Source organism: Hemitrygon akajei, chromosome 4 (assembly GCF_048418815.1).
Source record: "Hemitrygon akajei chromosome 4, sHemAka1.3, whole genome shotgun sequence".
NCBI classification, from domain to species: domain Eukaryota; kingdom Metazoa; phylum Chordata; class Chondrichthyes; order Myliobatiformes; family Dasyatidae; genus Hemitrygon; species Hemitrygon akajei.
Window position 1 is genome coordinate 154,847,036 of NC_133127.1, and position 16,214 is coordinate 154,863,249.

The 16,214-nt window shown below is 38.7% G+C and overlaps 1 protein-coding gene across 1 annotated transcript in view; it reads left to right on the plus strand.

The window, feature by feature from the left end:
* Positions 1 to 16,214, plus strand: part of LOC140726032 (RING finger protein 17-like) — a 51,258-nt gene that overhangs the window by 14,283 nt on the left and 20,761 nt on the right. The window contains exons 3-4 of the mRNA XM_073041928.1: positions 3,500 to 3,568; positions 15,755 to 15,855. Of these exons, the coding sequence (XP_072898029.1) occupies positions 3,500 to 3,568; positions 15,755 to 15,855 (170 nt within the window). The remainder of the gene's footprint in view (positions 1 to 3,499; positions 3,569 to 15,754; positions 15,856 to 16,214) is intronic.

Below are 16,214 nucleotides of genomic sequence, written 5' to 3' on the forward strand. Positions count from 1 at the left end.
TCCTTGTCTCAGTGGGACAAACTTATCAAGAATCCCATACGAGTGGTCCCTAAGCAATGTCCACATTTCTCCAGTGGCATTTTCCTGAGCCCATCACCAATTAAATACTTTCCTATATTGTCTGCTTGTCTTTGGCTAAATGTTGGTGTTATGTGGTCTCTACCTTTGAAGTGCTGTCCTACTAAGAGATCTATCATCTGACCAGGTTCATTGCTCAGTACTGGATCCTGTATGGCCTTTCCTTGAACTGACCTGTCCACATACTATGTCAGGAACACACAATAAATTCTGCCCCATCTAAATCTTTTGTACTAAGGAGGTGCCAATCAGTGTAGGAAAGTTGAAGTCACCCATGACAACAAAACTTATTTTCGGACCTTTGCAAAATCTGTTTACTTACCCACTCCTCAGTGTCCTGGTAGCTTTTAGGGAGATTATAGAATACTCCCAATAGAGTGATTGCTCCCTTCCTGTTTCTGACTTCTAACACTAACTCAGTAGATGATCTTTCCATGGTTTCTTCCCTTTCTGCAGTTATGATACTATCCCTGATTTGCAAAGTCATTCCCTTTCCCCACCCTTTTCACCTGCGCCCTGACACTTTTGAAACATCTAAACCACTGAATATCAAGCAGCCAGTCCTGCCATTGCATCAGTCAATTCTCTGTAATGGCCATAACTTCATAATTCTATTTCCTGAGGTTCTTTACTCTTATTAATACTGCTTGCATTGAAGTAAATACATTTCAACCCATCCAACTAACTGCATGTATGCCCTACCTACTGCCTGTCCTTGCTCACAGTTTCTTTGCATATTGTAACCTAACACTCTGTTCCCCATCCCTCTGCTGACCTGGTTTAAACCGTCCCTTAGAGTTCTAGCAAACATGCCCATAAGAACATTGGCCCCTTTTGAGTTTGGTGCAACCTGGTCCTTTTGTTCAGGGCATACCTTTTCCAGAAGAGATCTCAATGATCCATAAATCTGGAACTCTATCCCGTGCACCAACTTTTCAGCCACATGTTCATCTTCCTATTCTTACCCTCACTGGAATGTGGCAAATGCAGCAATCCAGAGATTACTACCCTGGGGTTTTGCTTTTTAAATTGATTTTTTAACTCCCTATATTCATTTTTCAGGATCCCCTTAAGAATGCCTACCACCTAGGAGTCTCATTCTCATCCACAGAATCTCCACTTTGTTCCTGTGGGTCAATTAATCACTCTCACACTCTCCCCCCCCCCCCCCCCCCACCCGAGTCACAGAAACAAACTCCGTGCCAGAGACCTGGCTCTTGTGCCTTCCCTTTTAGGTTGTACCCCCCTCCCCACATCAAGTATCCAAAGTGGTATACTTGTTATTTGAAGGGAATGGCCACAGGATACACTACACTGACTATCTATTCAATTTCTCTCTCCTGATGGTCATCCAGGTACTTGCATCTTGCAAACTAAGTATGATTGCTACCCTATAACTCTTGTCTATCAACCTTCAGCCTCCCAAAAGATCCATAGTCAAAGTTATTAATATATCTGAACAAAGGGTCCTAGCACTGATTCCTACAGTACACCACTGTTCAGACTTCCTAATCAACCTTCTATGGCTTGCTGACACAGAGCTAATTTTGTGAGCTTAATCACCAAAATCAGAACAATAAGTTTGAGTTTAAAATGCAGTATTTGAAGGCAGAAGAATTAATGGCATAAATTGATCTGGTAGATATTACTGAGATGACCAAGTTTGTGAACAAAATATTCCAGTGAAGTGGCAGTGGAAAAAGAGAGAGAATCTTGCCTTAAATTCAAATGTTTGATTGGCATGAGTGGAGTTGTAAAATAATTGTGGAGAACAATGATAAAAAAGTAAAATGGTATTGATGTTGGAAATTTGAAATAAAGTGCAGGAAGAACAGCATGTGTGAAGAGAGGACAAATCAGCTTTGTAAATTTAAGTTTTTATTGTTATGAATGAGGAGCAACTCTGATGGGCAGAAGGGTGCAAAGTCACCCCCCCCCCCTTTCTGGAGAATCGCAAATGGCTACTATTCCGATGCTGTTATCAAGGGAGATGAGAGAGACACAGGAAAGCTGCCAAGACAGTTATTATTGATAAACACTCATGTCAGTTAATGAGAGAGAGACAACTCAGAGATACACAAAATGGAATGTCTCCTCCTAACAAAAGCGGAACGGAACCACTGATTACTGCTATTGTCTCTTGGAGAAGGATTGTTTATTGAGTACTGTTCTATTCATTGAAACCCCTCAGGGGGCAACTAGAGTGGGCTGGTTTGATGGGTTGCATCATCCCAACCTGATTGACACCTGAGACCCCGTGAGTGGGGATAAAAGTAGGGTCTGGGGCAACACCCCTCAGATGCACCAGGAGAGACGCTACGAGACCGGTGGGGGCTTGTGTGTGTGTCCACCCTTGCCTGGGTGACGAGTCCGCCACGGAAGAACGGTCTAGCTAAAGGATGGAGGGGTCATACATGAATGGCCACAGCAACAACGCATCGACGGATCAAGATCATAAAGGAAAGTTGGCAAGTCAATAGCTGTTACTTCTCTCTCTCGCTCTCTCTCTCTCTCTTCAACAATTGAAACACTGCGACCAACAACTACCGCAGCCTGCATGAACTGAACTGAACTTTATATTTCCATCTGACAATTCATTATCCCCTAGACAACGATAGAGCTTATTTCTTATTGATTATTATTATACCCGCACTTTTAGGTTTAGTATTGATGACGTATATTATCTGTATATTTGCATTGATACTATTTTTGTGTATTTTTACTAATAAATACTGTTGAAAATAGTATCACCAGACTCCAACGGACACTTCTATCTTTGCTGGTAAGACACCCAGTTACGGGGTTCGTAACATTATCATGTAAGAGGTAGAACCTCCCATGTATAATACCCTGTTTCTCTGAAGAATCCAATAATTGATATACTTGTAATGCATCCAATTTATTAATTGCATTAGGTGCTCATATTGTGATCTCTCCACATTGGAGAAACAATGCAGGTAGGGTGACAGCTTTGTGGAACACCTTTGTGTGCCCCCAGCTGTCTGTCATATTAATTCTTCATCCCACTTTGACTTCTTTCTTCTCTTCCCCACCCCTTTGGTCCCCTCTTCCCCTTATCCCCCCCACCCCCACTCCTACTTAGCCCCTCATTAATTGCTATATTTCTGTTTTTTTCTCAGTCCTGATAAAAGATCATTGTTGAAATTTTAGCTTGTTCTATTCACAAATTCTGCTGAATATTTTCAATTATTTCAGATTTTCAGATTCTATAATATTTTAGTCCTGGACAAATAACTTATACCAGCTTCCTATTGATTTATTATTTGATCAAGTTTAAAAACTTAAACAAATATACATTTAGTTTTTTTTGTCCAGATGGTATTCTTAAAATTGTGGTATATTGTTAATTTAATTTGAAGAATGGTTACTCTTATTAAGTATTTGGATTTTTCTTTCTCAGGAAAGCGGTGGAATTAATGATGGACTTTGTAAAGTGTGTGAACGAGACCAGTTGAATAACTTACTTCAGGTAAGTTATGTTTCTTTATATGTTGTATCACTATTGTAAATTATATTTTGTTTAACCAAGAAATAAAATTTAAATAACGCACAAGATGTTGGAGGAACTCAGCAGGCCAAGAGGCATCTATGGAAAAGAGTAAATGGTCAACATTTCAGGCCGAGACCGCAGGCCTGATTAAGGACCTCAGCGCAAAACGTCAACTGTTTACTCTTTTCCATTGACGCTGCCTGGCCTGCTGAGTTCCTCCAACATTTTGTGTGTTGCTTGGATTTTCAGACAGAGATTGATAGATTCTTGATTTGTCAGGGCATGAAGGTATTTGGGGAGAAGGCAAGAGATTGGGGCTGAGAGGAAAATTGGATCTGCCATGATGAGATGGTTGAGCAGACTAGATGGGCCAAATGGCCTAATTCTGCTGCTATGTCTTATGGTCTTGTGGTATAATTAAGATGTTTTATAATATGCAAAGTGCTGCAAGTAAGCATATATGTAGACAGTTTTTTGAGAATTATGCTGCAGATTTGCTGTGCTTTTTAAAGAGTTCAAGTTTCAATGCAATTGATCTGAAGGTGTGTATATGATTAGACAATTTAAAAACCTATAGTGTTTTTTATTTCTATTTTAGCTTTTTAACATTAGACATTTAATACGTTAAAATTATAATAAAATACAGTGGCAGCTTTACTGTCTAAAGGATGCTGCTTTTCATGCTCCTTTCTGATCCCCCTGAGGCACTTGCCCAAAGCAGAATTTTAGCAAAATAATGGCAGAGTATGGCAGAAATACTCAACAGGTCAAGCAGCATCTGTTAAGGGACAAATAGTGATGATGTTAGTGTTCGCAGCATTTTCTGTTTTCTATTGCCATTTGGGTTTCTTTGTTTTCTCTTCATCCCACCCATCTTCACCTCAGTGTATTACATTTTAATATTCTGTTGACCTTGAGGGTACACCAAGTCTGATATTCAAGTCTATATTTTGGATATGAGGGAGAAATTGCATTAATGTAGTATCTGGGAAAAGGATCTAGTGCATTCCCAGCATATATGACGAATGAACTCTTCGTGGGCTTCCAGCGATTTTATCCATGGCCTCTATTGTCAAAATGAATCCAAACTCAGGTTGGAGGAACAACACCTTATATACCGGCTGGGTAGCCTCCAACCTGATGGCATGAACATTGACTTCTCTAACTTCCAATAATGCCCTTCCTCCCCTTCTTACCCCATCCCTGACATATTTAGTTGTTTGCCTGTTCTCCATCTCCCTCTGGTGCTCCCCCCCCCCCCCCCACTTTCTTTCTCTTGAGGCTTCCCATCCCATGATCCTTTCCCTTCTCCAGCTCTGTATCACTTTCGCCAATCACCTTTCCAGCCCCTAGCTTCATCCCACCCCCTCCGGTCTTCTCCTATCATTTCACATTTCCCCCTCCCCCCACTACTTTCAAATCTCTTACTATCTTTCCTTTCAGTTAGTCCTGACAAAGGGTCTTGGCCCGAAACATCGACAGCGCTTCTCCCTATAGATGCTGCCTGGCCTGCTGTGTCCTACCAGCATTTTGTGTGTGTTGTTCAGCGATTTTAACCATTGTTTTGATGACAAACTCTGCTATGTTCATCAGGGATGTTCCCTAGGCATGTCTAGTCCAGTGGTATGTATACCCCTGTCGTTCGTCCCTCCTGATTGTTTAGTTCTCAACCAATCAGGTTTCCACTGTCCCACCTTGTCTACAATTGAATTCCAGTTCTTAGAGCAAGATCTTCATCTTTGTTAAAATTCATTTTCTCTAGTTTTATTTCAATGGCTTCCTTCACCAAGTAGTCCCAAAAGCCATTGGTGCTTCAAGCATAGGAAGTGTATCCGTTTGAGTTACCCAGAGAAATCAACGATAGCAGGTGTGCATTCACAATGTCCATAGTCTTGACCTCGCCACAAAACTACAGTGTTTTGTCAATATCTTTCAGGACTGCCTAGTGAAAGAAGCCATTTGAATAAAACTAGAGAAAAAGGATTTTAACAAATGGTTTAAGAAAGAACTGGAATTCATTTGTAAACAAGATGGCACAGCGGAAACCTGATTGGTTGAGGACTAATCAATCAGGAGCGACGAACAACAGGACCATTATACTATTGGACTAGTAGACATGCCTAGGCAGTCAATGTTATGGGCAAGATCCTTCAGTAGGAAAGGAAAGGGGCAGAAATAGAATAAGATGGGGGGAGAGGAGGAGGAGTACAAGCTGGCAGGTGAAGGGAAGGTGTGGTGGGGAAAGGGATGCTGTAAGAAGCTGAGAAAATAGGTGGACAAGCTAAAAGGTTGAAGAAGAAGAACCAAAGGAAGTTGATTGTCAAGTAATGAGGGTGGAGGAGAAGGAGGAGGTGAAAAGGTAGTAGGAATGGGGGATGGAAAGGTGGGGGGTGGTGAAAACAAATTACTGGAAGTGGGAGAAATTGAAGTTCGTGCATCAGGTTGGAGGCTACCTAGATGAAATATGAGGTGTTGCTCTTTCAGCCTGAGTTTGGTTTCATCGTGGCAATAGAAGAGAAATATCAGTATTGAAATGGGAAGTTGAATTAAAATGGGTGGCCACTGAGAAATCCATTTGCTGCAAAAGGCAGTAGTATGTTGACAGGTTTGGTATGTGTGGTGGAGAGTATATTGACTAGTTGCAAACACAGCCTGGTATGGAAACACAAATACCCTTGAATGGAAGACACTGCAAAAAGAAGTGGATACAGCTCAGTCTTTCCACAGGTAGAGCTCTCCCCACCATTGGTCACATCTAACAGAACATTGTTGTAAGAAGATGTATCTGTCATCAGGGACCCCCACCACCCAGGCCATGCTGTTTTCTCACTGCTCCCATCAAGAAGAAGGTACATGGGCCTCAGGACCCACGCCACCAGGTTCAGGAACAGTTATTTTCCCTCAACCATCAGGCTCTTGAACCAGAGGGGATAACTTCACTCACCCCATCTCTGAACTGGTCCCACAACCTATGAACTAACTTTAAAGGACTTGATATTTCATGTTCTTGATTATTTGTTGCTTGCTTGCTTATTTATCTTTTTGTATTTGCACATTTTATTGTCTTTTGCATATTGCATGGGAGTGGTCATTCTTGGATTCTGTTGTGTTTCCTGTATTCACTGTGAATGTCTTCAGGAAAATGAATCTCAGAGTTGTACATGGTGACGTGTGTATTTTGTTAATAAACTTATTTTGACTTCTAAGTGTACAATGTCCTGTGTGTGTTACTAAAAAGGGCTTCTTTGGTTTGTTACGAGTAGGAATGCTTCTTTGTCTGTTAAAAGTTTCTCTTGCCGTTGTTTCGCTTTAGAATAGCTGATATGGTAATTGTATTCATTTGTTAATCAATGGGGAATGTTATTGTGTTTTGTGAGGCTGGGAACTTGGGGGAGGGGTTGCGCGGGCTTGGGGTGTGAGGGGAGTCCGGAGGAAGACGCCAAGGAAGGAGGACGTGCGCTCGGACGACCACCGGGAAGTCCGAAGTGGGAGTTTCGGGAGGACGACCACAGAGGAGTCGAATGGTTCGCTGGATGAGCTCCACCGATGTGCACTAAACTGACTGAACTTTGATAAGTTGGCGCCTTTTGTTTTTTTCTTGTATATTGTTACGTACTCGTGACACGTGACAGTGGTACCCTTGTCACGTGACTGGGGTTGAAGTTATACTGGACATGAGGTAATGGTGGAGTGATGTCATTTTCCCGCCAGTAGAGGTCATGTGACAGGTTTTTTCTACAGGGTATAAAAGGAAGACCCACCCTGTCAGGTGGGGCAGTTCGTGGCAGGATTTGCCAAGATGACTTCATGTTGCTGCGTGATTTAATGTGATGACGCAGTTTAGTTAAAAATGAAGTTTTATATAATGCCTAAAGTTTAAAAGGTCAGAGCCAACGGTTTCTTTGCTAATGGAGAGTGAAGTTTGGAAGACAAATCGAGAAAAAATCGATTTTCGATGGATTGACTTCGACCTTGTGTGATCCTCATTCGGAAGGATTTCGTTTACTATTCTCACGATAGTCTCCGCGGGAAAAAGCGGGAGATTGAGAATATTGTGGAAGGAAGGTCAGTCACTTTAAGCTGTTATATTTAATAAAATTCGACGTGGGAGTTCGACGCTGGGAATCGAAGGACATCGACGTGGAAGAGAATTTAAATCGCTTTAAAAAGTCTCTCCTTTTAAAAGTACCGTGAGCTTTTGAACTGTCGGCATACCGTTCTTTGAACTGTTTTCATTCGGCAATTCGCTTTAGAGAACTGAGTTTTTTTCAATACTACTTTAAAGACTGTTTGAGACTGCAAAGCTATTAAGAACTGTCTGAGCAGCTGCCAGCAGCTGAGCTCGGACCATTGTTTGGGTTTGTTTACTTTTGAAGGGGGTTTGTTATCTGTGTTTAATAAACGTGTTATTCGTTATAAAACCCCTTGCCTAACTCATCTATATTATTGTTGCCCGAATACGTAACATAATTATGGGGGCTACGTTCGGGATTGAATTATTTGATTTTAAAAAGTTTTTTGAATTTTGAATCGGTGTTTTGGTAACGGGGATTGCTCTTTTTTTTTGTTTGATTGGCTTGTGAGTGGTATTCGGCAACGATGAATATTGATGAGTTTCTGGATTCGCCAGACGCGGACTTGTTAGCGAAGGCGAAAAAAACTGAAGTGTCTGAGATCGCTAATCGGTTGCATCTTAAAGGGATTTTGCAAACTACATCAAAAGCTGTAATACAGAGAAAAATCGCGTCTCACTATGTGGCTTCGGGTCATTTTGAAGAATCGATTTTAGAATCGTTTCCAATAAGTAATCTGGAGATGCAGTTGCAAATTGAACAAATGATGTTAGAAAGGTGTAAAATGGAAGCTGAACAAAAGCAGAGAGATTTTGAATATGCAATGGCTAAATTAAGGTTTGTAGAACAGTCTGCTGATTCTAAAAAACCGTTTGTTGCTAGCCAAGAAATTAAATTGGTCCCTCCATTTAGTGAAACAGAAGTGGAAAGATATTTTCAACATTTTGAAACTATTGCTCGGATGTCAGAGTGGCCGAAAGATAAATGGTCAGTGTTATTACAGAGTGTGATTAAAGGCAAGGCACGACACGTTTACACAGCTTTAACTGCTGCGCAAGCATTAGATTATGATATTGTGAAAGAAAATATTCTCAAATCGTATGAATTGGTCCCAGAAGAGTATAGGGAAAGATTCAGGAGTTTGAAAAAGTCTGCGGAAAAGACTTATGTGGAATTTGCCTATGATAAAGCTATGTGTTTTGAGAGATGGGTTTCTTCTAAAAATGTAAATGGGGACTATGAGACATTGAGAGAGCTGATTTTAATGGAGGAATTTAAAAGAAGCATTCCTGTTGAAGTAAGGACCTACTTAAATGAGAGGGATACTGATAAATTGCAGGACTGTGCTAGATTAGCTGATGAGTATGTTTTAATCCATAAGAATAAATTTCCTCAGGGTAGAATTTTTAAGAGGAAAAATAATATGGAGACTCAAGGTAAATCAGAAATTAAATCAGAGGTTAATGAGAGAGGTAAGGAGGAAGGAAAACCTGTGAAGGAAAGACAGTTTGGTCTTATTTGTAACTATTGTAAGAAGCCTGGCCATGTAATAGCTAACTGTTTCAAATTGAAAAAGAAAGAGAAGAAAGCAGTTCCGGATGTTTGTGTGCAACATACTGAAGCACCTGCAAAGTTACAGGGTTTGGTAAACACAAATGAGGATTTGTTAGAGTCTGACAAAGTTAGAAAGGGATATGATCATTTTATAACTGAAGGGTTTGTATCCTTGAAAGAAGGATCTACTCTGGTGCCAATAAAGATTCTTAGGGATACTGGAGCTTCTCAATCACTGATGTTAGATAGTGTGTTGAAGTTTAATGAAGAGAGTGATACTGGTGAGGTAAATTACATAAGAGGTGTTGGAAGTGATTTTATGCCTGTACATTTACATGAAGTAAATTTAAAGTCAGGGTTAGTTACAGGATTTGTTAAGGTAGGATTACAGCATAGCTTACCTGTGAAGGGTATTTCTTTATTGTTAGGTAATGACTTGGCAGGTGGACAAGTTTTTCCTGAAGTGCATTTGACAATGGAATCAGAGGAACCAGAGGTGAATTCTAACACAGATTTTTCTTGTGTTGTGACTAGAGCTATGGCTAAAAAAATTGATGTGCAGAATGAGGTTGTTACTCATGACTGTTCAACTCAGGATTTGAGTTTTGAGGATGTGTCAGAAACTTTCTTACCTTCGTTGTTTGAACAAGGTTCTGGGAGTAAGTCTGACTATGAAGATTTATCTTTGTCTCGGAAGGAGATGATAGCAGAGCAGAATAGAGATCCTGAGATTGTAAAATTAAGGGAACAAGCTTTACTAGGTAGTGAAATTGAGAAGGTGTCAGTAGGATATTACTTGGAAAAAGGAGTGTTGATGAGGAAGTGGAGGTCGCCTACAATTCCTGCAAGTGAGGAATGGAATGTTGTTTATCAGGTAGTTGTTCCTAAAGTTTATCGGAATGAGATTTTGACTTTAGCTCATAGTGTGCCTTTAGGTGGACATCAAGGGGTAAGGAAAACTGTGGACAAGATTTTAAAACATTTTTACTGGCCTGGTTTAAGAAAAGATGTGGCGATGTTTTGTAAGACGTGCCATACTTGTCAAATTGTGGGTAAACCAAATCAGGTTACACCAGTAGCTCCATTACAACCTATTCCAGCATTCGGTGAACCGTTTTCTAAAGTTATTGTAGATTGTGTTGGTCCATTACCAAAGACAAAAACTGGTTATCAGTATTTGTTGACTATCATGTGTACTTCGTCTAGGTTTCCAGAGGCAGTACCACTTAGGAATATAAAAGCTAAAACTGTGACGAAGGCTCTTATAAAATTCTTTACTTATTTTGGATTGCCTAAGGAAATACAAACTGATCAAGGTAGTAATTTTATGTCTGGATTGTTTCAACAGATAGTTTATAAATTGGGAGCTAAGCAAATTACTTCGTCTGCATACCATCCAGAATCGCAAGGTGCCTTGGAGAGGTTTCATTCTACTCTCAAGAATATGATTAGGACATATTGTGTGGAGAATGAAAGTGACTGGGATGAGAGTATAAACTTACTTTTATTTGCAGTAAGGGAATCGGTACAGGAATCTTTAGGTTTTAGTCCATTTGAACTTGTGTTTGGACATAGAGTTAGAGGACCTTTAGCTTTATTGAAGGAACAATGGATTAGTAAGGAAGTGCATACTAATTTGTTGGACTATGTTTTGAAATTTAAGGACAGGTTACATAGAGCTTGTAGCTTAGCCAAGGAAAATTTAAAGTTGGCTCAGGAGAAAATGAAGACTTGGTATGATAAGGAAGCTAGGATGAGGATGTTTAAGCCTGGAGATAAGGTGTTGGTTCTTTTCCCAGTGCAGACAAATCCTTTACAAGCTAGATTTCATGGACCTTATGAAATTGTGTCTAGAGTTAATGATGTGGATTATGTAATAAAAACTCCAGATCATAGAAGGTCAACACAACTTTGCCACATAAATATGATTAAACCATATTTTGAGAAACAATCTGATACTGTGACTGTTGTGGTTAGGGAGAATGAGTTGGATTTAACTGGGAACATGATAGATGATTCATCTGACTTTCATTCTAAATCTAACATTGTTTCTGTTAGGTTACCTAATTCGACTATTTTGGAAAATATGGATGAGAAATTAGCACATTTACAGCTAGAGCAGAAACAACAGATGAAGGAATTGATTTTTAAGTATAAGGATTTGTTTCCAGATGTTCCGAGAAGGACTACTATAGCTTCACATGATGTAGATGTTGGAGATGCCAAACCTATTAAACAACATCCATATAGGATGAACATGGAAAAATGTGAACTTGCTGAGAAAGAAATTGAATACATGTTAGAGAATGATATTATTAGACATTCTAACTCGAATTGGAGTTCGCCATGTGTAATGGTGCCAAAACCTGATGGTAGTATTAGGTTTTGTACGGACTATAGAAAGGTGAATGCTGTAACGAAAACAGATGCATATCCAATTCCTAGAGTAGATGATTGTGTAGATAAGGTTGGAAAAGCAAAGTTCCTTACAAAGATTGATTTATTGAAAGGGTATTGGTGTGTTCCATTAACGGACAAAGGTAGAGAGATTTCTGCATTTGTAACTCCATCTGGGTTATATGAGTATAATGTTCTTCCATTTGGGATGAAGAATGCCCCAGGTACTTTTCAGAGGATGATTAATTCTGTGATTCAGGGTTTGAAAGATACTGATGCTTATATTGATGATTTAGTGACAGGAAATGATACTTGGGAAGCACACATTATTGCGGTGGAGAAATTGTTTGAAAAGCTTTCAAAAGCTAACTTGACTATTAATTTAGCCAAGAGTGAATTTGGACATGCTACTGTGACTTACCTTGGTTATGTTGTAGGTCAAGGTAAGGTAGCTCCTGTTCAGGCAAAAGTTCAGGCAATTTTGGAAATTCCCACTCCGACGGGGAAAAAAACTCTCAGAAGGTTTTTGGGAATGGTAGGATATTATCGAAAATTTTGTAAGAATTTTGCTAATGTTGCCCTTCCATTAACTAACCTTCTGCAGAAGAATGTGAAGTTTGTATGGACAGTGTTTTGTCAGGAAGCATTTGAAAAATTGAAAACAATGATATGTGAACAACCTGTGCTTAAGGCACCTGCCTTTGAAAAACCTTTTTCATTAGCTGTGGATGCTAGTGATGAAGCTGCGGGAGCAGTATTGATGCAAAGGAATGAGGGTGATGAGGTTGATCATCCGGTAGCATACTTTTCTAAGAAATTTAATAAGCATCAAAGAAACTATTCAACAATAGAGAAAGAATTGTTATCTCTTGTTTTGGCTTTGGAATATTTTGAGGTATATGTTGGTACAACTCAAAAACCACTTATTGTTTACACTGATCATAATCCGTTAGTTTTTTTGAGTAAGATGAAAAACAAAAACAGAAGATTGTTAAATTGGAGTTTGATGTTACAAGAGTACAATATTGTGATAACTCATATTAAAGGTAAAGATAATGTGGTTGCTGATTGTCTATCTCGATGTTGAATGTACAATGTTTTTTTTTGGAGTGGTTTTTTTTTATTGTAACACTCCTACTGTATTGTATATTGTGTATGTTATATAATTTATACATTTGTTTTTCTTGTAAGTAATTGTTAAAAATTTTTGTTCTTGACAGACCAAAAATGTTTTTTTTGGAGGGAGGTGTTACGTACTCGTGACACGTGACAGTGGTACCCTTGTCACGTGACTGGGGTTGAAGTTATACTGGACATGAGGTAATGGTGGAGTGATGTCATTTTCCCGCCAGTAGAGGTCATGTGACAGGTTTTTTCTACAGGGTATAAAAGGAAGACCCACCCTGTCAGGTGGGGCAGTTCGTGGCAGGATTTGCCAAGATGACTTCATGTTGCTGCGTGATTTAATGTGATGACGCAGTTTAGTTAAAAATGAAGTTTTATATAATGCCTAAAGTTTAAAAGGTCAGAGCCAACGGTTTCTTTGCTAATGGAGAGTGAAGTTTGGAAGACAAATCGAGAAAAAATCGATTTTCGATGGATTGACTTCGACCTTGTGTGATCCTCATTCGGAAGGATTTCGTTTACTATTCTCACGATAGTCTCCGCGGGAAAAAGCGGGAGATTGAGAATATTGTGGAAGGAAGGTCAGTCACTTTAAGCTGTTATATTTAATAAAATTCGACGTGGGAGTTCGACGCTGGGAATCGAAGGACATCGACGTGGAAGAGAATTTAAATCGCTTTAAAAAGTCTCTCCTTTTAAAAGTACCGTGAGCTTTTGAACTGTCGGCATACCGTTCTTTGAACTGTTTTCATTCGGCAATTCGCTTTAGAGAACTGAGTTTTTTTCAATACTACTTTAAAGACTGTTTGAGACTGCAAAGCTATTAAGAACTGTCTGAGCAGCTGCCAGCAGCTGAGCTCGGACCATTGTTTGGGTTTGTTTACTTTTGAAGGGGGTTTGTTATCTGTGTTTAATAAACGTGTTATTCGTTATAAAACCCCTTGCCTAACTCATCTATATTATTGTTGCCCGAATACGTAACAATATATATAAGTGTATTGCCTAATACTCTTTTAATTTTAGTAAACTCTTTAAAGTGTATTTCATACCGGTATTTGTTGTGGGTTTGATACTGTTGGCGGGCGCGAGGCATAAACGCGATTCTCACAGCACCTGCATGTATGGGAGGTGGGTTGGTGTGTGGCTGGATCTCTTTTTCCTTTAGACATATACCAGCCTGTTGGGTAAGTGTTACATAAGGTTTGGAGTAAGCTTGTAGTTGGATGGAAATGGCCCTCAGCTGAATATTTAAGTGCTTGTCTTAGTTTTCCATTAGCTTTTAGTCTTAATTTCTATGATAAAGTAGAATGCATTCTTTATGGAAGTGAGGGTGAAAAGTGAAAAAAAAACAACTAGGTTATGTTATACCACAAAAGCTAAGTCCTTATTTGTAGATGATACTGGCAAGCAATAGGAGGTAAATGAATAGAGTTCTGGGCTAGCCTGGCAATCACTATAAAAGGAAATCCATTGTAGATTTTGGTCACATAAAAATAGAACTGTGTGCTGAATTGTGGTTGAATGTTCAGCTTGTATTATACTTCACAGTGAAGTCCAGCAGGTGAAGGGTGCCATAATGACAGTAAAGAAAATAGGTGGATCAAGAGTTTTCTGAGTTTAAAGTAATGCATTTTGTGTATGAATTTACGCCTATCTGGACAATGAAATAATTCAGGTGTGCTGAATGGAGTGGTGCTGCTGAATAGAATGGAATAATGTGCCATGAATTCAAATGGAGCTGCACAATACTTGGGAATCGGAGCCTGTTTCTTCCGAAGCTTGTATTGGTTCTGAATGTTTACACTGCATGGGTAGGATATTATGTCTATTGAGGTATCATTATTATTGTCTATTAGTATTGAGTTTTGAGATAAAGGCTCAGGCTCCAGAAACTTTGCAAAATCTTCGCTACCACTTTAGTGCAAGTTTAAGAGAAATTTACATTGCCAAGGATACAACTTTTCAAAAACAAGTTAAGATTGCTCAGTAAGATGTATGTAAAAGATTCTGATGCAGTATTTTGAAAGAGAAGGAAAATTATTCCTGGTGACTGATGAATTTTTATCCCTTATTAACATTTCCAAGTGAAACTGACTTGACATAATGATGTTGCTGTTTGCATTCCCTACAAGAAGAACAATACTTTAGATGTATCTTATTGGCATTTTAAATGTGTCCGAAAATAATGTGAAAGATGCTGTTTAAATGCAAGTTTTTAAAATTAAATGTTTGAGATGGGGAAGAAGCTTCAACATCATTATCTTAATTATTGCCTGTCATGAGGGTAAAGGAAGAACATTTAGGATAAAGGAAGCAATGTTTGTTAAAGTGAAATTAATTTTGAGTTGCAAATTTATTGTTTGTGATGAGAAGAAAATCTGAAACAAAAATAAAAGAAGTTAATATTGGGTGCCAAGCAAGCTTATTTTGTAATGAATTTGTGTTGTGGTTAAAATTAGTGATTTACTTATTTAGAGATGCGTTCAGATTCCCCCCCCCCCCAAAGTTCATTAATGATTTGCTATTTGCCTTGTACTATATTCTACTAAAAACAGTTATGTTTCATTTTTTAAGGATTATATGTGTCAGCACAACATGGAGGGCTGAAGGGCCTGTACTGTTCTATGGTTCTATGATTCATTTACTTTAGTAAGATAAATGAATATTGGGTTAAATTCAAGGTGTGATTAAGCATGTCTTTTTATCTCATGGACCAGGTTTAGGTGAACATAAAATAATTTTGACAGTATAATCTTATTTTGTATTGTGTGCAATAGTGATATTTGAGCAATAATGAACTGTTGTAGTATTTGTTCTTGTCATTGCTTTGACTAACAGATTAGTAATTTATTTGTATAATGTTCAATAGGTTTACATAAAAGTTACCAAATGCTTTATATGTATAGAAATTGTATATAATCTTCTGTCTCCTTGGTAGTGGCCTGAATTTTATTCTTCTGTGACTCATCAGTTGCTTCATTGCTTATAGTTTAAATCATACTTTTCTTTTGTGCAGAGATTGGAACACATTGGCATTTCAATTGACAAAGAACACAAAGGAATTAGAAGTGAAATTCATGAAGGTTTTGGAAAAATAGAGCAGCTTGCTAAGAACAGGTAATCTTTGAGATAACTGTGCAATGGTTTCTTTAAAATTAAATAAAATGGAAGTGTAGCTTTGATTAATTATACAGTTTTAAGAAAAAGATCTGGATGTTTATTTAAAATTTATAAAAATCAAGTCCCAGTTTTCTGTTTTCATCCAAATACTGTTTGCTTGTACAAAGTTATTTTCCACTGTACAAAATTACAGTAACAACATTTAGCTCTGTCATTATTATCATTCTTGGCTCCCTCCATTTGTCACTAAATTGTTTATCAACAGGCAGAAAGGTTCTCAAACTAAACGGGGGGACTGAAGCCATCATCCCTGTATCTCTGTGGTGAACTACATATACCTGTCTGGACACGCCCAT